Source organism: Scylla paramamosain, chromosome 39, assembly GCF_035594125.1.
Source record: "Scylla paramamosain isolate STU-SP2022 chromosome 39, ASM3559412v1, whole genome shotgun sequence".
Lineage (NCBI taxonomy): Eukaryota > Metazoa > Arthropoda > Malacostraca > Decapoda > Portunidae > Scylla > Scylla paramamosain.
The window spans coordinates 2317712-2342500 of record NC_087189.1 but is presented as its reverse complement, the minus strand read 5'-3'; the positions used below and the strand labels follow the sequence as shown (position 1 = coordinate 2342500).

At 41.6% G+C, this 24789-nt stretch overlaps 2 protein-coding genes across 10 annotated transcripts in view; one reads left to right on the top strand and one right to left on the bottom strand.

The window, feature by feature from the left end:
- LOC135092030 (longitudinals lacking protein, isoforms H/M/V-like) overlaps positions 1-23925 on the top strand; it is a 53866-nt gene extending 29941 nt beyond the window's left edge. For 4 of the 8 annotated variants that reach the window (XM_063990171.1, XM_063990168.1, XM_063990174.1 and 1 more), the window contains exons 6-10: positions 17721-17906; positions 18678-19135; positions 19645-19794; positions 20061-20186; positions 20686-23925. In XM_063990171.1, coding sequence (XP_063846241.1) covers positions 17721-17906; positions 18678-19135; positions 19645-19794; positions 20061-20186; positions 20686-20796 — 1031 coding nt within the window. In that variant the 3' untranslated portion in view covers positions 20797-23925. Of the gene's footprint in view, positions 1-17720; positions 17907-18677; positions 19136-19644; positions 19795-20060; positions 20209-20685 lie in introns of all 8 variants that reach the window. The other 4 variants (XM_063990172.1, XM_063990170.1, XM_063990176.1 and 1 more) reach the window with 4 other exon arrangements.
- The window catches only part of LOC135092031 (RNA-binding protein lark-like), an 8438-nt gene continuing 7071 nt past the window's right edge, over positions 23423-24789 (bottom strand). For both annotated transcript variants that reach the window (XM_063990177.1, XM_063990178.1), the window contains one exon: positions 23423-24683. In XM_063990177.1, the coding sequence (XP_063846247.1) occupies positions 24659-24683 (25 nt within the window). In that variant the 3' untranslated portion in view covers positions 23423-24658. The remainder of the gene's footprint in view (positions 24684-24789) is intronic.

Below are 24789 nucleotides of genomic sequence, written 5' to 3'. Positions count from 1 at the left end.
AAAAGAAAGGGGAGAGGAAATAGAACAGATGGAAGGAGTAGAAGTAAAAGAGGAAAGAGGGAAGGAAAGGAAACAGGAGGAAAATGAAGAAGAAAATGAGAATAAGAAGTAAGGAGAAGTGAATGAAGGATAAACGAAGGATGAAAAAGAAAGAGAATAAGTGAGAATAAGTGAATAAATGAAGGGAGAGGGAAGGGGACTGAAGGGAAGAGAAGAGGGGGCATTGATGAACCTTCTATTCACTTACTCAGAGTTCGATGCCTTGGTATTTTTAGTCTTCATTAAGTCACACAAGGGGAGATGGAGGAGGAAGGAGGATAGAGAGGAAGGGAGGGAGAATGGGGAGGGATGGTGACGCTAATGGTGACTGAATTGATGGCGCGGTGAAGGTAATGGTGAAGATGATCGTGACGAAGGAGCTGAAGTGTTAAGAATACGGGGAATGTGAAAAAAAGATGGACTAGAAGGAAGGAAAGGAAAAATGGGAGATAGGAAAATAAGAAAAGGTGTAAGAGGAGAAGAAGAATGAAGGGAAGCAGTATAAATGGGGATAATAATAAGACGGGATGGATGAAGGAAGAAACGAAAGGAAAAGGCAAAGACGAAGTGAAGAGAGGAGAAGGAGGAGGAGAAGAAGGAAGAGGAAGAAGAAGAAAAAAAGACTCATAAAAGCAATGATGCAATGATTAAAAAAAAATAGGACGAGAGAGAGAGAGAGAGAGAGAGAGAGAGAGAGAGAGAGAGAGAGAGAGAGAGAGAGAGAGAGAGAGAGAGACCGACCTAGGTGAAAGGTTGCAGTACTCACCTGTGTACTCACTAATTAGGAAGGAAGGTGAAGGTGTACCAGGTGACGAGGGGAGGGTAACACCAATACGAGGTCATGGGAGGGAGAGGGAGAGTGAGAGAGAGTGGGAAGGAAGGGTGAGGGGAAAGAGAAAGGTCAGAAGTTATATGAGAGAGAGAGAGAGAGAGAGAGAGAGAGAGAGAGAGAGAGAGAGAGAGAGAGAGAGAGAGAGAGAGAGAAGGAAGGAGACTAGTGGAAGTGAGAGGAATTGTGAGAAGATAAATAAAGGCGAGAAATTGAAAGAAATTATGATATTGCATTCAAAAATTAAGGAAGGGGATTTTGTGAGGAATTACGAAAGATTAAATAAGAGGAAAGGTTAAAGAATTATTGGTGAATGGCATAGAGGACAGCGAGCAAGACAAGATAACATTAACTCATTCACTGCTATTTTGGTACATCCTGGGACATTTCTGGCTACAAATTGCAAAGTCCGTCCTTTTCCACACATGTCTTTCTTGTAGGTGCTTGTAAAGATTCCATACATTGCTTGTTACTGCTGTGAATTGTTGTGTATTGCAGGGAAAGTGTTACTGGTGATAGCGACAGTGATAAGAAGAAGGATGAACTCAGAAAGTGATTAGCAAGAAACATTTAAAGAAAATACTATCAGCTTTAAACATTTCCGACCATTATCGTAAAGCTATCATCGATTAGGGGAAAGACAGAGAGAGAGAGAGAGAGAGAGAGAGAGAGAGAGAGAGAGAGAGAGAGAGAGAGAGAGAGAGAGAGAGAGAGAGACCCAAGCAGAATTTTCCTACAGTTCAAAGAGTCCTCCTCCTCCTCCTTCCTCCTCCTCCTCCTCCTCCTCCTCCTCCTCCTCCTCCTCCTCCTCCTCCTCCTCCTCCTCCTCCTCCTCCTCCTCCTCCTCCTCCTCCTCCTCCTCCTCCTCCTCCTCCTCCTCCTCCTCCTCCACTTGAAACCAAAGAAGTTAGTCGGATAATAGAAGTAACTGAAAACTCTGCGTTAGCATGTAAGTTAGGCTCGATCAGGGAGAGAGAGAGAGAGAGAGAGAGAGAGAGAGAGAGAGAGAGAGAGAGAGAGAGAGAGAGAGAGAGAGAGAGTTTCCAGGGATTGATTGGACTTGGCACACATCACTCGTTCTCTCTCTCTCTCTCTCTCTCTCTCTCTCTCTCTCTCTCTCTCTCTCTCTCTCTCTCTCTCTCTCTCTCAAATACACACACGCTCATAATCTTTTCCACTCGTCCCTATATTCTTTGAGAGAGAGAGAGAGAGAGAGAGAGAGAGAGAGAGAGAGAGAGAGAGAGAGAGAGAGAGAGAGAGAGAGAGAGAGAGAGAGAGAGAGAATGGCACAACATTCTCACCAGCACATTCTTCCCTCTTAAATCTTCCCTAATACCTTCTTCCTCTCCCCTCTCCCTTCTCCCCTTTCTCCCCTCTCATATGGCGTGTTTAGCTCCCCTCTCCTCCCCCTACACCTTTCCTCCATCTACCCTTTCCCTCACCTCACTCTTTTCAAGCTTCTCCCCTTACCTCCCCTTCCCCTCACTTCATTCTTCCATCTCCCCTCACCTTTCCTTTCTTTCCTTCCTACCTGTGTTTCTTACGTTTTCTATCCCCTCTATTCCTTGTGTCCCTTATTCAGCTTCATCTCTCCCTCTCTCTTCCCTTCACCTGTGCGACACCTGGTGGCTTCTTCACCTGTCACTTAATAGACTTACTTCCTTGACGTCATGTTACTTTTTTTTCCCTCTCACCCTCTCGACTAATTCAAGGTGAAGGTCTAAGAAAGTACAGGTGTGCTTAGGTAGGTGTGCTCAGGTGTATTTATAGGTAGAAGGTGGGGTGTCAGAGATATTGTTCTATGTATAGGTGTGTGTGTGTGTGTGTGTGTGTGTGTGTGTGTGTGTGTGTGTGTGTGTGTGTGTGTGAAGGGGTAGGTATGCGTTATGTGTGCAATAGAATGTATGTTGTGTAATGTGTTATGTGTCATGGTGTGTTTTTATGAGGTGCGAGGGAGGGGAGGGAGAGGGGAAGAAAGGGGAACAATACGTAAGGGAATAATGGATTCGAGTTTTATGAGGGCAAGGAAGGAAGGAAGGACTAGAGGAGAGAGGGAAAGAAGAGAAAGAAGAGACTTTAGGAGAGGAGAGAAGAGGGGGTGAAGTAAAGACGAGGACAAGAGAGGGAAAGAAGAGAAGCATGGCGCAAAAAAATGGGAAGGTGAAAGAGATAGGAGGTGAAGAGAGAGGAGAGGGAAGATTGGAGTGTGGGAGGATATAGGACAAGGGAGGAAGAGGGAGTGACCTTGAACATGTACCCTTTTGCATTTGGTTATGACGTGTTAAATATTATTCTTTTTAAATGTTCTTTATTATTATTATTATTATTATTATTATTATTATTATTATTATTATTATTATTATTATTATGAAACGTGTGTGTGTGTGTGTGTGTGTGTGTGTGTGTGTGTGTGTGTGTGTGTGTGTGTGTGTGTGTGTGTGTGTGTGTTTGTGTTTATGCTTAAAGGAAAAAAATTTGCTTACGTGAGCTACTGAACTTTACGATGGCAACATGTTACCACACACACACACACACACACATACACACGTAACATTGGCAGCTGTAAGAGGGCAGGTGGTAAGGTTTGTGAGTACCAGTGGGGACACGTTACATAACTTAGGTCAGGGTGTGTGTGTGTGGGCGTAGGATGCCTCGGTTTGTGTAGGTAGGAAGGTGCAGCTTGAGGAACATCCGGGCTCCTCTCCCTGTGTCTCTCTGTAACCCTCTCTTTATTCCTCTAACTCGTCTTGTTAATTCTTTGTCTCTTCTCATTGTTTGTATTGTTTCTTGGTTTTGTATTGTGTATTGTATTGTTTATTTAGTTGCCTTAGTGTGTGTGTGTGTGTGTGTGTGTGTGTGTGTGTGTGTGTGTGTGTGTGTGTGTGTGTGTGTGTGTGTGTGTGTGTGTGTGAAAACAAGGGTGTGTAGGAAAACCTTGCACCGCGAGAGAGAGAGAGAGAGAGAGAGAGAGAGAGAGAGAGAGAGAGAGAGAGAGAGAGAGAGAGATCCCCACCACCACTACCACCAACACCGGCACAACTCAACCTAAGTTAATTAAACAATACAAATTTTCCTGTTACATCGTGCACCCTTTTTTTTAACCACCCACCTCAGCACCTCACGTGAAAAATGTCATCTAGCTAAGTGACTTTCTCGTTTTCCTCTTGAGTTCTATAAGTAACTTAGACTATTCCCCCCTACCCCCCGCCCCACGCACTTCACCTTCCTCTCCCTCAGTTTGTGTCGCTAACATTTCTCTTGTGTTAGTGTGCCAAGGTTAAGAATGTTTGGGGTGCTACTGTCACGTCTAGAGAGAGAGAGAGAGAGAGAGAGAGAGAGAGAGAGAGAGAGAGAGAGAGAGAGAGAGAATAATTACGGTGATTTATGTGAAAGAATTGTAAATGGTAATAGTGGCGAGAAAATTATGAAAGACAGGAAGGAAAGTTCTATTATATGAAGCTCTGCGGATGAAATTTATGCATGCAGAAGTTAGTAAAGGAAATTATGAAGAAAGAGAAGATGAAAAATGCGTGAATTATGAAGATGACGATAAAAATGCTCTTAAGTTATAGTAAATAAAATAAAGAAGATAATGTGATAACGATAGAGGAAACACAATAATGATATCGAAAAACACAACATTCGTATTCATTTTGTCAACTGAATCGGTTTATTAATATACTCGACATCCCCTTTGTTGCATTTCTGTATTGCATCATCGCTACTTATCGTTTATTTCCTCCGTTTCGTCTATTTTTCACCGTGTTTCCTATTTTTACGGTTTCTCTCGTGGTGTGGCAGGCTGTTCCGGTGCTCAGCTGTTTCTGGTAGTATGTTTTTCCGACCCGGTGAGTCTGTTCTCTCGGGGAGGGGGGGGTGAGTAATAAAAAAAGAAAAAAAATTACAGCCTTCTTTGGAATCAGCTGAGGCACAGAGGGGAGGGAGAGAGAGGGAGGCGCTGGGGAATGGGGGGTGAAGCGGTGTTGCGTCATCCTCTTTGCAGCGCCAATCTCACCACGTGGTCCTGTTGTTGTTGTTGTTGTTGTTGTTATTATTGTTTTTGTTGTTGTTGTGTAAGGGATTTCTGTTTGGAGTTTAAGTAGAAAAATTGTTGTTGTTGTTGTTGTTCCTCCTCCTCCTCCTCCTCCTCCTCCTCCTCCTCCTCCTCCTCCTCCTCCTCCTCCTCCTGTTACCACTATTATTACCGTCACCTCATTATTATTATTAGTTATGCTGATTCAACTTCCTTAGGCATCAACACACTATGGCTTCTTCCGTAATCCTGGGAGGAGTAGGAAGAGGCAGGAGAGAGGAGGGAGGGGAGAACACGGCAATGTGGCGGTGGGGGGGAGGGTCAATGTTGCGGTGGTCACAATACCGGGGCTGGAAGTCACACTAACGGGGGTCTGGATTCTGTCAAGGTCAGCCGGCTTTTAGTGGTGACAAACCCCGCTAAGATGAACCGTTGCCTTTATTCCGCTAACAAACGTTGCACTGGGTTTGAAAGGGCACGTTTGTGGCTCAATATTATCCCCACACTCTGCTCTGATACGGGTAGTGCTTGTAAACATTAGCGTCCACCAAGGGGAGGGAGGCAGACGAGGCTGTGTGTAATTTTCCGTATACCAGGGAAATGAAGGGTGGCATCTGTTGTTTGGCATTATCGTGAGTCCGTGTGTGTCTTGAATCACTGTGTTTGATGCAGAATGGTAGGAAGAACATAGGGTGAGAACTTGGAAGGTCAGGAACAGTGATTTTCCATCGATATCAACGGAATATAGGATAGAATATGCTAATCTATGAAAATCTCGCGTGTTCTTGCCTTGCGTCATAGTATCACTGCCTGAGGGGTACAGAGTGATTGGGAAACTATAGGGTTAAGATTGGGAGGAACTGGAACCATCAACACTAGCGAATTGCAGGATAGGATTTGCTCATCTTTGAAAATATAGTGTGTTGCCCTCCGCTATAGAATTGCTGCCTTAGGGGAACAGAATGATTGGAAAAACATAGGGCTGAGATTGAGGAGAGAACCAGCGCCATTATAACACCAACGAAAGACAGGATAGAATTTCTCCACCTTTGAAAATACCGTGTGTTCGAGCCCACTGCCATATAGGAGATACAGAATGGGGAAACATCGGGTTAAGATTAGAAAGGATAGGATTCATGGTGACTAATTTTCCACTAGTAACAGCGAATAGATAGAATTTGTTCATCTCGTGCCCACTGCCTTCAGAATATTGGCTCAAGTGGTCAAGATTACAACGAAGACACCAGGAGAAGATAAGAAAGAAGAGGAACAGGAATTTTGTACGTGTATCAGTAACAGGGAAATTGAGACGTTCATCCCTCTTCACCTTTACGAGTGGCGCTTCTGTGTATCCTCTGCCTTGAAATGAACTTCTCAGGGGGACAGATAAAGGACAGGGAGGAGCAGGGAATGTACTTATTTTGTCTTAGATATGATGAGGGTGAGTATCTGTCTCTCTCTCTCTCTCTCTCTCTCTCTCTCTCTCTCTCTCTCTCTCTCTCTCTCTCTCTCTCTCTCTCTCTCTCTCTCTCTCTCGTTGAAGAATTACGAGCAACAAAGGAGATATTATAATTGCTATGTTGTTCTAATAATGTTTATTGTTTTGGTGTTATTTTTATTTATTTGTTTATTTATTTTATCTTTTTATGTTCGTATTGATATATTTTTTTTTTAGTGACGTTAAGTATTTATTTTATTGTTATTGTTATTATTTTACTTATGTTTGGTTCGTTAACATGACTGGTTATATTCAGATATTATTACTATTTTTTTTTTCAGTGTAAGTAGAAGAATCTAAATATATCTAGATTACAGTTACCCATCTCTCTCTCTCTCTCTCTCTCTCTCTCTCTCTCTCTCTCTCTCTCTCTCTCTCTCTCTCTCTCTCTCTCTCTCTCTCTCTCTCTCTCTCTCTCTCTCTCTCTCTCTCTCGCTTCCTCAAACTCATTGTACTCTTTTCCCACACAAAAAAAACCCAAAGGTAACTGACGCGGTTTCGACACTTAACACTACCGGGTGCTCGCGTGCTGATTGAGACCAGGAGGAGCTGTTGAGAATGTGGTGGTGGTGGTGGTGGTGGTGGCGGTGGTGGTTTCTGTTTTTAATATCCTTTAGAGAGAGAGAGAGAGAGAGAGAGAGAGAGAGAGAGAGTTTGTGTTTGTGTTCTCGTAAATTTATTAGATATTAAAGAATCGTTGCAGTGCGTCCCTTCTCTCTCTCTCTCTCTCTCTCTCTCTCTCTCTCTCTCTCTCTCTCTCTCTCTCTCTCTCTCTCTCTCTCTCTCTCTGTCACTTATAGCACTAGTATTACATAATCAAGGACTTTATTTATGAGCAAGTGTCCTTTCTCTCTCATTTTTTATGTACTTGCGTAAAAACTTGATTATTATTATTTTTATTATCACTGTTGTCGTCATTATCATTATTCACAACTTCCTTAACGTTTTGTACATTAACCCTTTCGCTAGTGTTTGGCACGCCTTTTCTTAATTATTAACCACTCAGAGACGTCTTTTCTTGCTCCACACCCACCTCCAAACATTGTACTCTCTGGAAATTGCAAAATGGACTCTTTTTTTTATTCTTTTTTTTTATTCTCTTCTTTCTTATGCGTCCTTATAAAGATTCCATTAATTTTAGTGTTGTGAATTGTTACATGTCGCAGTGAAAGGGTTAAGGTATGGATGAGCACTTTTGTTTTCTTTGTTTTCTTTTTTTCTTTTTTTTTTTTTACGTGTTCTCTTCCTTCCTGGTTAAAAGTGTACATTGTAAACACTTTTTTTTTTTTTTTTATCTGTTTCGTAAGGGACGTTTCTTCTCTTCCCGTTAAGTACATATTTTTTTCTATTTTTTTTCCTCTCCTTTATTTCGTAAGGGTTGGTATGATACACTTCGTTAATAAACTCACTTGTATGTATGTATGTATGTATGTATGTATGTATGTATGTATGTATGTGCTTCTGATACCAACATTTGTACTGTTTTTAAATTTCAGGTTTTCATTTTTTTTTCTTTTTTTTCAGTGAAGACATTTTTACTCTGAGGATTTCACATTAGGATAACTGTTTTTCCTTCCCTTGACTCATGTAATTACTACACACACACACACACACACACACACACACACACACACACACACACACACACACACACACACACACACACACACACACACACACTACACCGCATTACAACACAACACAACACAGATAAACACACAACACAAACACACAAACTTACCTTCTCAGCAATTCCTAAGGCCTTCAAATCCTTTCTTGATCTTGATCTTAAACTCTCCAGAGAAGCGTTCTCCACACTAAGATCCAGAAAAAACGTTCCTTAGTTTCTTCCTTAATCACAAACGTTCTTCAGGTGAGAACGCTTAAGGTGTAGAAACGTTTATAAACCCTCTCTCTCTTTCCCCTTATTTTGTTTCAGAAATCTATTATGATGTGGGAGTGAGTGAGAGAGGCAGGGAAAGAGACAGAGAAAGAGAGTGAGTAAACAGGGAGTGTGTGTTAGTGCGTGTGTGTGTGTATGTGTATGTACCCCAGACGCGGGAGCGAGAAGACATTGCAACGTTAGCTCTCGCGCTGGGTTTTATGTGCGTGTGTGTGTGCGTGTGTACGTATGTGTAAAGTTGCTACACACCGCCAGATTCGTCCGCTCCGTTTTCTTTTAATAGCGCTGCAGGTGTGTGTGTGTGTGTGTGTGTGTGTGTGTGTGTGTGTGTGTGTGGTTAATTTAGGATTTGTGAAGTGTGTAAGTTTGTTCTGTCGTTGATGGTAATGTCCTGAGAGAGAGAGAGAGAGAGAGAGAGAGAGAGAGAGAGAGAGAGAGAGAGAGAGAGAGAGAGAGAGAGAGACAGAGAGAGATCGGAAAATATTGAAGTGAATTAACCTCTGAATATTTAGAGAGAGAGAGAGAGAGAGAGAGAGAGAGAGAGAGAGAGAGAGAGAGAGAGAGAGAGAGAGAGAGAAGTCGGAAAATATTGAAGTGAATTAACCTCTGAATATTTAGAGAGAGAGAGAGAGAGAGAGAGAGAGAGAGAGAGAGAGAGAGAGAGAGAGAGAGAGAGAGAGAGAGAGAGAGTATCCTTATCCACTTAAGACATTCCTTCGTCAGCATTCATGTCCCCCTCAAAAAAAAAAAAAAAAAAATCTTGACTTAGCAAGTATCTGGCTCGAGAATAACACTAAGCGACGGACGAAACCAAAGAAAAGAAATCAAATCAACTCAAAATAACAACAAAAAAAAAAAAAGAAATAAGAAAAGAAAAAATAACAACTACATATTAAAAAACACACACAGACTTAAGGAGCATGAGAAAGCATCCTGTATGACTGGAATCTTTAACTCGAAGCACCGAAGCACTGTGTTTTGAAGCATTTGAAGCAATATTGACCCGTTCATGCCCAGACGTGTGTCGATGGAATCCTAAATTAACATTCCAACACGAAGTTGAACGTTGAATAAAACAAGAAAAGAAAAAAAGAAAAGGAAAAAAAAGAAAAGTATCATCTGGTATCTACATAAAGCACGAACGAAAATTGAGACACGAACGTAACTTTTTGAGACGAAGTGGAAGTGAATCGTGTTTTGAATTAAATGAAGAGTTTATAAAATGATGTAACTTTTTTGCCGGTGATCTGGTGATGGTAGTAGTAGTAATAGTAGTAGTAGTAGTAGCAGTAGTAGTAGCAGTAGTAGTAGTAGTAGCTGAAGAAGTATTAGAATTTACTTTTAACTCAAACTTCAATAATATAAAAAGAAAAGATACTACATATTCCGAACTAAACCAGATGTACTCTCTCTCTCTCTCTCTCTCTCTCTCTCTCTCTCTCTCTCTCTCTCTCTCTCTCTCTCTCTCTCTCTCTCTCTCTCTCTCGTGGGCAACATTTTTATTCCATCAGCGGTGGTGACTTAACGTTGGCTGATGCATGCACGTTACCTGCAGGAGATACAGACCTTGGCGTGGTGGTGGTGGTGGTGGTGTGATGACAGTTCTAATAGCTGTGAGAGTGGGGTAGGGGATGAACGGATGGGTGAGATTAGGTTTAGGTTACCTTATCATATTTTGTGCTGATCTAAACTAATCTAATCAAACTTTATCTTACCTCATCCAAAATTTACGTTAATGATTATGTGATTCGATGAGAGAGAGAGAGAGAGAGAGAGAGAGAGAGAGAGAGAGAGAGAGAGAGAGAGAGAGAGAGAGAGAGAGAGAGAATTACACTAGAGCACTTAACTTATCCTCAATCTCCTTTATTTATTATGTTGTCCTGTCTAAGAGAGTATGAGATTAATTAAGTCTCAGGTAATTAATTGTACTAGTTCATTAGATTTAAAGAGAAAGGTAATACATTGCGTAACCAAGTAATAATTTTCACCAAAGTGAAAACGTGGTGATAAAAACTGTTAATCTATTATATAAATGTTATCTGTTATAAACACATTAATGATATATCACTGACCTTTGTTTTGAAAAGCTTGGCCCTCGCACCGCACCACGACTATTTTCAAAGGCCACAGAGATGATCTGCCGGGTTCTCAAGAATGTTTATCCTCTTAATAATGTAGAAATCTTGTTAACCTGTCTCTAGAACCGTAAAAATACCCTTTAAAAAAACTAACTTCAACTAGAACCTTTTTGAACGTAGTGGAGATGTGGCGATAAGTGTTTTAGAATATTGCTCTCTCTCTCTCTCTCTCTCTCTCTCTCTCTCTCTCTCTCTCTCTCTCTCTCTCTCTCTCTCTCTCTCTCTCTCTCTCAGGTGCTCAGGTGTTGACAAGGTGGCAGGAAGGAACTTGTGATAATTAGATATACAGGTGTTATTTATTTACCTGCCTTGTTTTGTTGTTGTGCTCATGTAATAGGAAAGGAAATTATACTGCTTCTTTTATTTTTATCCGTGTATATGTTTACTGTATTTATTCACTTTTAGTCCATAGTGTGAGGATGATAATGCTATGCTTCTTTATTGCGCTAATGACCTTGATAAGTTGTTGTCCTTTGTCACAACCCTGCCCCCTTGTGCTTATCCTCTTCACTCACCCTCCACCCCTTCGTCACCCCAGGCACCTGTCCCCACACCAGGAAAAGTAGGTCACATCTGCCTCTCTCAAACACCTGCAGGGAGAGAGAGAGAGAGAGAGAGAGAGAGAGAGAGAGAGAGAGAGAGAGAGAGAGAGAATACGTGTGACGATACATGATATATGAATTATTCGTCACTGGAAACATTCACCTTGAGAGAGAGAGAGAGAGAGAGAGAGAGAGAGAGAGAGAGAGAGAGAGAGAGAGAGAGAGAGAGAGAGAGAGAGAGAGAGAGAGTGTTTGCGGGAGGTGATGAAAACGTGATTGCAAAACAGGGAAGTATGAGAAAGACAGTGAACATAATTACAGAAAAAAATAGTAAAAAAAAATATAACATGAACAACATAGAGAGAGAGAGAGAGAGAGAGAGAGAGAGAGAGAGAGAGAGAGAGAGAGAGAGAGAGAGAGAGAGAGAGAGAGAGAGAGAGAGAGAGAGAGAGAGAGAGAGGCCTAAAACTTCTGTAATGTTTCTTTCTCGACCTTCCACGTATCCTTGTCGTGTGGAGGGAGATAACGCGTGTCTTTCTACCCCAAAGCCTCCATATCCTGAGGAGGTGGTGGTGGTGGTGGAGGAGGAGGAGGAGGAGGAGGAGGAGGAGGAGGAGGAGGAGACCAGATAAAACCAGCGAATACTTGATGGAGAGTAGAGGGGAAGGGGGAGGAAGAGGAGGGTGAGTAGTAGAAATAGGAGAGCAGTAGTAGTAGTAGGAGGAGGAGGAGGAGGAGGAGGAGGAGGAGGAGGAGGAGGAGGAGGGGGCAAAACCGGTAAAGGGTGAACATGGGAGAGGAACAGAAGTAATAGTAAGAGGAATAAGAACAACAAGAGGAAATAAAACGAGAATAATTGAGGGAAGGATGAAAAATAGGAGGAGTAGGAGGAGGAGGAGAGACAACTATAGTTTCATAGGAGGTGGCGAATGAGATAAAGGAAGAGGGACAAAAGTTAGAATAGGAGGAGGAGAAGAAGAATGGTAGACGACAATGGTTGGAATAGGAGGAGGTGAAGGAGGAGGATGACACATAACAAAAATCTGAATAAGAAGAGTTTAAGGAGAGCTATCATACGTACCACTTGGAATTTGAAAGTAAAGGCTATGTAGAGAGGAAAGAAGAAAGACCTGAAAGAGAGGAGGAGGAAGATGGAATGCAGGAAAGAAGAAAGAAAATAGAAGTGAAGAGGGAAGGAGAATGCGTGGTCTGTATCTGAAACAAGAGCAGACTGGAGATTGGGAGGGAGGAAAGAAAAATGAAAGAGGGAGGAGAAGAGAAAGAGGAAACAGGGGGAAGGGGAAGATAAATAGGAGAGATTGAGAGGGAGGAGAGCAAGAGGAAAGAGAGCGAGAAGATGGAATGGGGAGGAGAAAAAGAGGAAAGAGGAGGGAGAAAAAGAAAGAGAAGGAGGAAAGAAGGGGGAAAGAGATGAAGAAGAGGAGAAGGAAGAAAGAGAGAAGAGAAGAGAAAGAGGAAAGGATGTCTGTGTTCTGTCTATCTCTCTGACTGACTGTGTTATCTCAAAGTTTCAGCCAAACATCCAGTTCACTCAGTCCTTCGCGTCTACTCGTGACCACGTAGAGTAACATGCTAAGGCTGGGAGGTTGCAATGGTTCAAACACGCGACCTGTCAAGCTGGGAACGATTTGTCAGTCAGGGAACTTCTTGCCGTCATTATTATTTGCTTTCTTACTTCGACAGGAGAAAGGGGAAGAAGCGGAGAGTGTGATGTTAATTAGTGATAAGAACTGTCTCTTTTTTTTATGTGGAAATATTGGTTTGGGTACAGTGTGTGTGTGTGTGTGTGTGTGTGTGTGTGTGTGTGTGTGTGTGTGTGTGTGTGTGTGTGTGTGTGTGTGTGTGTGTGTGGTATTACAAACGTGTTCTGTTATGAGGACTAATCTTTCGTTTTCTGTGCGTGCGTGTGTGTGTGTGTGTGTGGGACTTGCGACTCTCTCTCTCTCTCTCTCTCTCTCTCTCTCTCTCTCTCTCTCTCTCTCTCTCTCTCTCTCTCTCTCTCTCTCTCTCTCTCTCTCTCTCTGTTGTAGTGGGTATTCAGTCTTTACTATTACTACTACTACTACTACTACTACTACTACTACTACTACTACTACTGGTATTCTTTCTACGTAGGCCTATATCAGGTGTCTAATTGGGGTGAAATTCCACGTTAATTAGGCATCTGTATACATTTATAAGTGTCTGAGGTTCAATGTCCTACACACACACACACTCACACACACACACACACACACACACACACACACACACACACACACACACACACACACACACACACACACACACACACACACTTTCAAATTAGTTTTCCTCCCACGTGTGTGTGTGTGTGTGTGTGTGTGTGTGTGTGTGTGTGTGTGTGTGTGTGTATAGCCTCAAGGTGTGCACAAACTCTTTCTGCCATAAGTGTACATGAAAGGGTTGACCAGTTATTGCTGTTATTGCAGTTGGTGTTGTCGTTGTTGTTGTTATTACTGGCAGCGGCGGTGGTGGTGGTGGTGGTTGTGGTGGCGGGGCATTGACGTCATGGAAAGCACAGGTGACCTCAGTTTCCAGCTTAACCTCAGGCTGTGTTGTATTTACGGAGCAGTGGCCGATTTATTTTTATGTTTAGGCAGAGGCAAAGAGTATTTTCCGTGTTCCGTGACGTGAAGTTCAAAGGGCTTCAAGTTTAAAGGGGCAGAAATTATTGGCAGAAAAAGAAGCAGTGTTTGTGTCTCAGTGGTGAAGGAAGAGAGGTGGTTAAAGAAGTGGTGATTTGGCAAGTGATGTTCGTAATGTTTGTTATCATTAAAATTTGGTGAGGTAAGAGAGAGAGAGAGAGAGAGAGAGAGAGAGAGAGAGAGAGAGAGAGAGAGAGAGAGAGAGAGAGAGAGAGAGATTTCTGGTGATGTCTTGAATGTTTGTCGTGTCGTATTTGTCATTCTCTCTCTCTCTCTCTCTCTCTCTCTCTCTCTCTCTCTCTCTCTCTCTCTCTCTCTCTCTCTCTCTCTCTCTCTCTCTCTCTCTGTTGATATATCTTCTTCAATTATCCTTTTTTTTTCTTTCGTCTTTCGTAATTCCTTTCAGTAACTTACTTCCCTGTTTTCCAAGTGTAAGAATCTCTCTCTCTCTCTCTCTCTCTCTCTCTCTCTCTCTCTCTCTCTCTCTCTCTCTCTCTCTCTCTCTCTCTCTCTCTCTCTCTTGTATTTTAACCTTTCAGCACTTAAATGAGATGAAGGGTAACTTGGCAGTGTTATTTTGGTCTTTTTTTCCGTCCATCTCGTAACATTTATTTTCGATGCCATTTATTGTAGTCCCCTATGTAACTCGTGCTCTGATCTTTCACAAGTTCATTCTCTCTCTCTCTCTCTCTCTCTCTCTCTCTCTCTCTCTCTCTCTCTCTCTCTCTCTCTCTCTCTCTCTCTCTCTCTCTCTCTCTCATTTCCTAGAAGAGAGAGAGAAAGAGAGAGAGAGAGAGTTTTAGGGAGTTCCCCGCTAGGGTTGCGAAAGGTCGAGGGAAAAAGTGATCACGGGTAAGACGAGTGATTCTCTCTCTCTCTCTCTCTCTCTCTCTCTCTCTCTCTCTCTCTCTCTCTCTCTCTCTCTCTCTCTCTCAATGTTGTTATTTTAGTCTTTAACAACATCAGCACATGTATTAGTAGTAGTAGTAATAGTAGTAGTAGTAGTAGTTTGTGTTGTCTTGTGTATCTATCTTACAAACTTCTTCATTCTCCTGTAAATATCCGAAGTAAATAAAACAATCACACACACACACACACACACACCACACCACACCACACCACACCACACCACACACGCGCCGCCTCCGCCATCACCACCACCATCACCACCAGCATACAGACGCGTGTGATGTAATAAAGGCATCTGTCTCTATTTTTGTTTATTCTGCGTAGAAAGAGTCACATGGCGAGACCTTCTTTAAGCCCCGCCCTCTGAGTGACGTGGACTGCTGCTGCACGGAAATACCAGACGCCTCCAGACACTTTTATCTAGATCATCTTATGCCAACCATTTCCAACTTATTTATCAGTTTATCTTATACTAACCATTTCAAAGTTAATTCTGAACTGGAGCATCACATACCAGTAATTTCCTACTTATTTCTCAGCTTGATCCTCATATACCAACAATTTCCAGAGTTTTCGCTCAATGTAGCAATTTTTGTTCGTTTATTTATATATTTTGGAGCTTGTTATCGTATTCGTTTGTCTCTTTTCGTAAATTCGAGTATGTTATTGTATTTCTTCATTTTTTTTTGTTTTTTTGTTTTCATCTAGGTGCTTCTTTATTAAGCTACTACATGACATATTATTTTCTAAGTTAACATTTTGTACAACTAATCATTACTTATTTGTGTTAGTCGTGTTTTTTTTTCTTCATTTTTTTCTCCCTTTGCACACATTGTCTTTATCCTTTCTAACTTCCTTCAGTCTATAATTATGTAACTTTCTCATGCTTCCTAACCCAATCAATACTCGTTTTGCCGCATTGAAAGAACCCTATGTTTTCACTCTCCTCTCCTCATATTTCCTTCCCTTATCTGCTTGATCAAGGGATTCCCTTCATTTTTATCTATTTATTTTCTCAGTTTCCACGTATCTCTTACTGATATTCAGTTTCCAGTATTTGGTGAACTCCTTATCTTTGTCTTTCCTTGTTTTTTTAGACCACAATCTCAAAAGTTACGGCGTTTTATCTCGATATTTTTAACTGTTAGTACAGTGTTACTGTTTTCAAGGGTATTTTCGGCCTTATAGTGTTGATCTGCTACGGCTCGTGTGTCATCAGTGTGAAGAAGATACGCCATGAGAACTGTTTACCAATTTGACACTACTGCCCGCATCTTCACTACATTCAAAAGGCTCTAGTTGAAGTTACATCGGTTTTTAAGGATATTTTCATGTTTCTAGTGACAGATAAGACTAGATTTCAGCATCATTTTAAGAGAAAACAGTCTTACGAACCCGGCCAGTCATCTCAGTGGCCTTCGAAGCTCGTCGTGGTGAGAGAGCAAAGCGTTTTTTTTAATAAAGCCAGATAAAGCGTAATACAGGGGGAGTGGGGGAGGTTCTGCTATAAACACGTACTTCCCTCGTGTACACTTCCTGACGTCACACCCAACACGCCACGCCCTCTTAGTGTTGCCATTCCTGTCATCATGCAGGAAACGTTTCCGCCCTACCAACCTGACCCACATATAGCGTCTTAGCGTAATGTGACCCCCGCAGATCCAGTAGAGCGGCTTTATCTGGCTTCTTTTATGAGAGAGGAGAGAGAGAGGAGAGAGAGAGAGGAGAGGAGGAGAGGAGAGAGAGAGAGAAGGAGAGAGAGAGGAGAGGAGAGAGAGAGAGAGAGCGCATCATAGCTTTCTCAAACTAGATTGTGATTAAGAAACATTTTCCTCGAAGGTGAAATTTGTGCTAAGAAATGTTTTAGTCTGCCCTGCCACGTGTTGTTGCTGCTGCTATTATTAAATGTGCTGCTAATTCATCCTTCTTCTGGCCTTTATATAAATATTTGGTGTTTGAACTTCGTGAGTGGCAAGAACTGTTTAATTTTTAAGTAAGGAATTCTGAAGTGAAGTTGTTTAGGTTGAATGATGTTAAAAAAATAAACCAACTCAATGTTTTTTTTTTAAAGTAAAGGTGATGTCATTATTTAGTAACTGAGAAACATGAACATCCTCTCTCTCTCTCTCTCTCTCTCTCTCTCTCTCTCTCTCTCTCTCTCTCTCTCTCTCTCTCTCTCTCTCTCTCTCTCTCTCTCTTAAGATAACAAACCTTTATCTTTCCCAAAACCATCACTCTCTTAACGGGTTTTTGTCTTGAATCATCGCTTCTTATCTTGACTTAATTACTGCAAATCTCTCTCTCTCTCTCTCTCTCTCTCTCTCTCTCTCTCTCTCTCTCTCTCTCTCTCTCTCTCTCTCTCTCTCTCTCTCTCTCTCTCTCTCTCTCTCTCCCCACTACAAGTTACTACTACTACTACTACTACTACTACTACTACTACTACTACTACTACTACTACTACTACTACTAATTATTCTTGGTGGCAATGATGGCCTTTTCGTAACCTTCGAGGGTGTTGCATGACCTCGTTGTTGTGACATTAACTCAACCTACCAGCTACTACTACTACTACTACTACTACTACTACTACTACTACTATTATTGTTATTACTTGTTCTGGGTTTTCTTTTTCTTTTTTCTTTATTTCGTTTTTGTAGCATATTAAGTCAGGCAGTTACTGTTTATGTTACTCTCCTTATCTGTTCTTGTTCTCTTGGTTTTCTTTTTCTCCTTTCTCCTTGTCTTTGTCCTTGCTCTTGTTGTGGTTCTGAGTCTGGTTGTGCTGCTACTGTTGCTGCAATCACGCTTCTTCCTCTTCTTGTTCCTTTTTTTTTCTGCTCTTTTTCTTTTCTTTGTTTCTTTTTGTCTCCTTTTCTTTTCTCTTGTATTTTTATTGTTTATTCTACTACTTCTTGTTCTTGTCCTTCTTCTTCTTCTTCTTCTTCTTCTTCTTCTTCTTCTTCTTCTTCTTCTTCTTCTTCTTCTTCTTCTTCTTCTTCTTCTTCTTCTTCTTCTTCTTCTACTACTACTACTACTACTACTACTACTACTACTACTACTACTACTACTACTACTACTACCACCATAACAACAACAACAACAATAACAACTAACAAACTAACGAAACCTCTCCGCCCACCAGGTCTGAGTCAAGTGGGGCTGTCTGAGTCTTGGCTGGACGACTCCCGCAACGCAGCAGCCGGCGTCGCCTCCTCGCCGCCCCACCACCACCACCACCACCACGTGAACCCCAAGCCTGACATGACCTTCTACCAGGACGACCAGGAGATGGAAGAAATGGACGAGGATGACCCGGACCATCAAGGTAGTACGTGGACAGGGTGTGATATTGTCCCGTATTCTAAAACACAGCCGCACTTCCTTTACATTTAGAAGGCTCTAGTTGAAGTTAAACGGTTTTTCTTTCTAAGGCTGTTTTTTGAGGTTCTAGTGACAGATTAACAAGATTTATGCATTATTGACAGGGGAAACAGTCTTGAGATCCGGGTTAATCATCTCTGTGGCCTTGCAAATAATTGTGGCGAGAGCAAAGAGTTTCTGAATACTTGCCATTGTTGAAGAGTGACCACCCCATCGTAGCCTGACTGTCTTCCCTTCCTGGTCTTCCTTGTCGTCTTCTCCTCCCTCGTGTCCTTCTCTCCCTTATTCTTCTCAGTTCACTTCCCTGTCCGTTTGTCGCGTGGCATATTGTTTTTTTTTTTTTTTTATCCGTTTTCTTTGTGTTAAATGGTTGACTTAATTATTTTCCTGTATTTATTTATTTTTCTAGAAATTAATTAATAAAAAAGAGTAAATATAAGAAAATAAATATGTTGAGTGTTTGTTATTAAATGCACCAAGTTACGTAAATATACAGTTGAATGAATGGACTTCAGAAGCAATTATTACGAAAGAGAGAGAGAGAGAGAGAGAGAGAGAGAGAGAGAGAGAGAGAGAGAGAGAGAGAGAGAGAATGGCCTTTCAATTAGTCAGTTAGTCAGTGAGCCAGTCATTGTCAGTCAGTCATTTAATTAGTAGTTTGCCATTTAGAAAGTCATTCCCACTCATGACACACCAACCCTCACTGCCACCCTCACAGCAGGCCAGGAAAAGAAGAATGCAGCCACCATCAACCTTATGGCAATGTGCGAGGAGGTGGTGCTGGACGAGGCTGGCGGTGGACTGGTCGCAGAGGGGGACGGGCGAACCCTGAAGCGTGTGCAGATCAAGTTGGAACATGGCGTTGGAGTGCCCCAGGAAGTCCCTCCCTCCGTGGATCTTCCCTCTCACCGCAGCCCTGACACCTTCCTCGCAGGGTCTCAGGAGGAGGCTGTGATTCACCATGATGCTGAGGAGATGCAACAGCAGCAGCAGCAGCAACAGCAGGAGAGACAGATGAGAGATGATCCACTCGCCCGTGCTGTCAAGGTTACTCAGTCTGCTTCTGGTGGGGATCTTGAGCAGGGCATGCCTGGTATTCTGACTACCAACGGTGCTGTAGTGCGGATGGGGGGCACCACTCCCCAGCAGGGTGCTTCGTCTGTCCAGAATGCTATTGTGAGTCACAGCCTGCTATCACCTGCTGAACTCACCTGCTTTTTTCCCCCCAAGTTACTTCATTACCTGTACCTGTTGTCACTGCACACCTGCCTTGTTTTCTGTATCAATTAATTTTACTACCTGTGCCTTTGTGTCACTGCTTAAGGCCTGGTTTCTTCTTCACCCAAGTTACTTTGACTTCCTGTACCTGCTTTGTCACTGCTAAATTGATCTGCTTTCTGGCCAACCCAAGTTAACTTCCTGCTTACCAGTATCATCTGTTATGTTATGTATCTCCTTCATCATTGCCTTGAGTTGTGGTTAATATACTCTCATAAGACACTTGTTAACTTCACAATGACCTTACCTGTTTCTTACCTGCAGGCTACCTTCCCACTTGCTTAGTCACCTTCACAGACTATACTACTTGTTACCCAGTATATCACCTCACCATATACAAATTGCCTCTTAACAGTCAGGTAGTACGAGAAGTTGTCACGTGAATGTCTAACAAGTCTCTCTTTCAGGACAATGAAGGTCTGATCCTGCTTGGCTTGGCTGGGACGACTGAGAACCAGGGCAGGGTGTATGCTGGTCCCTCACATCCCAAGCCAGACGCTCACACCCGCGGAGCCTCCCTAAGAAGGCTCCGTAGGTACTCAAAACAAGACCTCTTGGTAAGTTTACTAATCCTGCATTTTTTTTTGTTGTCCATCAGATTTCCAGTTTCTCTGTCTCTGAAGTTGTAGATCTTTTCTCTGTTTTTTTTTTTCTTGTATGTTCTTGAATGTATATATTAGTTAAAAGTCACTTACTAAATAATCAACACATTTTTCTTACTTTTGCTTCCTTAAACATCAGCATTTATTATTTTTCAAGAGGGATTTCCCAAGATAAATTTAAGGAGCATTGTAATAATTTCCTTGATTGCCTCCTTCACCAGACTGCTCTTAACATGATCCGTGATGGTCACCTGGGCATAAAACCTGCTGCCCGAGCCTTCAACATCCCAGTGGCAACCTTGTACAATGCCACCAAGAGACATGACATCTCCAGCCCCATGCAGCAGGTATAATTCAGCAGACATTGGGGTGAGGAGCAATAAGATCCTTTATTTGTTTTGTATTTTGTTAATGTAGTTTTGTAATGGCTACCTTCCTTTGTTAGCCTTGCATATAATTTTGTATTATTGAGACTCGGAAACACTGTTGTAATAGTAGAGTAAGCAAGTAGTCTTTTGAGTCTCAATTACTAACCCTTGTTTTTCCTGGTAGTTGTTGTAGCAGGGGAGGAAAAAAAATACTTCATGTTAAATATACAGTTTAGGTGATCTACTGCAGTTTGTACACCAGGATTGAGAAATCCTTTAAAATTTGATCTGCCACTGCACTGATCTGCCCAACTTACTGGAACACTACTAATGGAAGTTCCAGACACACTTAAAAACATTCTTCCTTGTTAAATATGATCTGCTGAACTATTCTCACAGTTCTTTCCATTTTTTATAAGTCTTGCTATTGGTTCTGTGGCAAGATGTTCCCCTCTGACAAGGTTGTTCTTGGTGACAGGGTGCCAACAAGGACATATGGAGGAACAAAGGCCCGCTACTGGTTAGCACAGATGGCATACATGTCCAGTGTCTCCCGCCGCGCTCACCAACACTGCCTGAAGCCTCCTAACTCCTCCCCATCCCATACCTTCCTCCAGGCCTCTTTATGAAGCCCAGGGGTTGCTCACTTGTGTACTTGTGTTGCGTTGTCCATCTCCTTGGACATTATAGCACTTAAGTCGTCAGTTCTGTTATATGTTTATTATCCTACCGATTTTATTTAAAAGTTCCGTCTTGAAGATTAGCTGATGTATCCAAAAAAAATTGTGCTCATTAACTGCTTATTTGTGCAGTTTTTAAGTTAATCTCTGTTTAGTTTTCATTTTATGTAAGTCTTAAGAAACTTTATATATACTAAATATATATATTTGCACCACAAGACATTACCATTACTTGAGAGGCATTCAAGGGCATTTTGTATGATGATAATGGTAATATTACTATGGAGAGCCTTTGTTGGTAGTAAGGAACATAATCAAAGGCCTCACTTTACACATAAGTTAGGAAGAATGTCTATTTTTCCAAATAGCCATGGGTTTACTTGATGTATGCTTGCTGTTTTCTCTGACTAAAGTCGCCAAAGAGTGGAGCACTTGTTGAACGACCAGACAAGTATAATTTGATGAATTATTTCACTATTAGTGAAGACAAGAATTCATTTGAATTTCATGAGTTTGTATTTGTATTACTTGGCATTTTGTAGTGTTAAGAAACAGTGTATGGTGGTGTAGTCAGTGGGCAGTGTGGAGGGAAGAGACGTGCTTCTGATTCCCTGGAGTGACATTGATTTGCAGCTGAGACTATGGAAGGGAAAAGACAAAATACCTTTGTGTCCCTTGAAAAAAATTCCTCACAAACTCAGGGTATGGTTCTGTAGGTCTCTCTCTCTCTCTCTCTCTCTCTCTCTCTCTCTCTCTCTCTCTCTCTCTCTCTCTCTCTCTCTCTCTCTCTCTCTCTCTCTCTTCCACATAGCCAGACTACAATGCTCAAGTATATTATAATTACTTCCTGTGACCTTGTTAATTGGTAGTTGAACAATTGAGATAGAATTCTTTTTATCCAAAGTTTTGGTAGTCATTAGTTTTCCTTTGCATTCCCAATTGTATTTCTTTTTAATTCTAACATAATCTGGTGCAGGAAGATGTACTGTTTGCATGGAATTGAGTGTGTGGTTGTTGTTTTGGAATCTTGTGTTGGAAATGTCAAAAAAATGTTTTGGATTTCAAACATTGAAACAGGAAAGGAAATCACATTATTTAATCTTTTTTTCTTTTTTTTTTTTTTTTTCCTTCTTTTTTTTGGTGTTATGGATTTACATGAAACTAAATCACATATATGATTACTTTTGTCGGGTAGGAAATGGTTCTATTTTCGTTTTCATTTTCTCTTGGTTTCATTCTACGTTTTTTTTTGGAGCAGACTTTGAAGGTCCGTCACTGAGGGTCGAGTCGAGTCGTACAACGTTTTCGTTTCGCTGGTTCCAAAGTTTAACAAGTGAGGAGGTGCAGTCACGATCACCAGTTAAGTAACGTACACTTATTTCCACGGTATTTGTCAATTTCCTCAACCTTAAGTCCTCTCATCTGCTGAGAATCCATTGTCAGATTTTGTAAGCAGATTATCAGCAGATCAGAGGACTTTAGATTGAGGAAAACATTAAAAAAAGAAGAAAAAAGAAAAAAAAACAGTGGAAGTGAATGCAGCAAACTACTCAACTTGTGGCCATGACTGTACCTACATACGTATAGATTCCACAATGAACGAATCCCCAGGAACTCTTGGTAGTAGGATGATAATTACTAATATATGCAGGACCTATACACCCTGCAGTGGTAATGTCATTTCTCATTGTTTTTTGTACTTGTATGGAAGAAGGATAGAAGTGAGTCAAAAGTTTAGTACATGTAAAGAGTCAAGTTTTTCATACACTATTCATTTATGGCCTGTTTTTGTGCTCTTAAATGAAAGATGCTTTGTCAGTGTGTGTGTGTGTGTGTGTGTGTGTGTGTGTGTGTGTGTGTGTGTGTGTGTGTGTGTGTGTGTTACAAGGTTCCTCTGGTATACATTGTCAGCCACAGAGCCACGAGAAGGTTCCCTCAAGACAGTCAAGAGAAATAATACGTACGCGTGTTACTCCAAGAACAGAAAACAAACACAGCTCTTTAACTTCTCATATTATGGTGCATGTTTGTTTTCTCACAAATAAGACTTTTCTCTTTCTTAAGTGAGAAATTCTACACTGTTAGACGTTCCTCAGCATCATTATTTTTTGCACCACCATCACTACTATCGTCGTAATAAATCGTGGGTAAACATAGGACCATTTCGTTGAGGCCGTTCTGTCGGTCGGTTAATCTCTCGGCTAACGTGACACCGGTGCACAGAATAACGATGCTGCTTTGAGGGATGAATGTACGTAGATATTCCTATGTAACATACAGCCCGGCTAGCCTGGCTGACTCTGCCTTATCACATAAACTACTCATAGATGTTACAAATTTCACTCGTCTGCCGTCTCAGTCCTTTATTTTGCAGAATAATAGTATTTTTGAATGTGCTGTGTGTAAGCTGTCCTATGGTTACAGTTACAGTCATAGCACGAAAGATTCTGTCTGCCTAGGTATTCGTTGCAGCAGAAGGAAGAGGTTCTGGTTTAGGTTGTGTTGGTTCTGTTTGTTGACGATGACACAGTAAGGTGTGTTGTTTTGTGCACTGTTTTGCAAAAGATTTTATTCAGATAATTTGACGTCTTGACATGGTTTAATTACACTTGCATGATTCACAGCAAACTAGTCACTAATCTTCCTTATGGACAGGTGTTGTAGAGGAGGTATTTGCAGCGTTCATCTTCAGACTCCATTAAAATTATGAATAACTTAGTTTGGTGAATATAAGTAGTTTCTTAATATTATTTCCATATGTAGTGAGGTGGCCAACAGCAGGCTGACAAATCACATAGGCCTACTGTCTTCAGCCTAAGAGGAGTTTGTCAGTCAGCTGCTCACTTATCACTAAACATACAACTAGGAATTAGGAAATAATAGTTAGCCTCCATTTTGAATACTTGATAATAATTTGTTTGACAGACAGACACCAGAATGACAGCAGACGGTTACCAATTCATTATTAACCTGCTTCGGAACAGAATATTCATTATTTAAACAATAATATCAAATCCAATAAACATTCACATAATGTCTAAGTTTATTGATTATTTGTGGTGATCCCAAACAATTATAATATAAGAGTGAACATATGGTTTCAGGATTAGCAACTACCAGTGAGGAAATAACTACAGAAAATAATCTATTAACTTCTGTCAGTCCATCCCTAAATAAAGAAATATAAAGTGACTGGCAGGAAAAAACTACTGATAAGAAATAAAGAATAACCCATGTATGTTGAAGTTCAGGACGAAGAGTGACAGTCTGGCACAAAATATTACCACACTGCTGCTCCTTTCCCCTTAGCAACCTCTGGCGATAGTGCGTCTATACTGAGGAGGAGATTACTGAGGGGAAAACAGTAGTGGGATAAGGATTTTGTACCAGTATTTACACTCTGCGTCCTGGACCCCGTGGACGAAGGCTGTACACAGGGGTAACTAAAACATAAATCTACCAGTATAAATAAACTAAGGGATGAAAAAAAAGCACTATCAGTATAAATAAAGAATGCGAAAGAACGGAGGCGCTACGGATATAAACGAGAACCTCAACGACATTAAAAACGTTACGGCTACAGTAGTAGAGGGAGCGGCGGCAGTAATTATCGCAAACGTCAGGTGGGTGCCAGGGACAGGAACGCCAGTGCTGCAGGGCGGCACTCGGCCCCGCGGGAGTGTGGCACGAGGGAGGGAGGGAGGCAGGAGGGCCGTCGGAAGTGCCAGGAAAGGTCCACACCAAAGTGGGTGTCATGGGGGACGGGAGAGCTTAGAAAGGTCGCTGGCTGTTGTACCTGTGAGAAAATACTTGCTTTAGTTTGTCTTGTTAGTGTATCTGCCTTTAGGTTCACTACTGGGCATGGCGTGACTGTTGACACGCTGCAGGTGTGCTGCAACTCA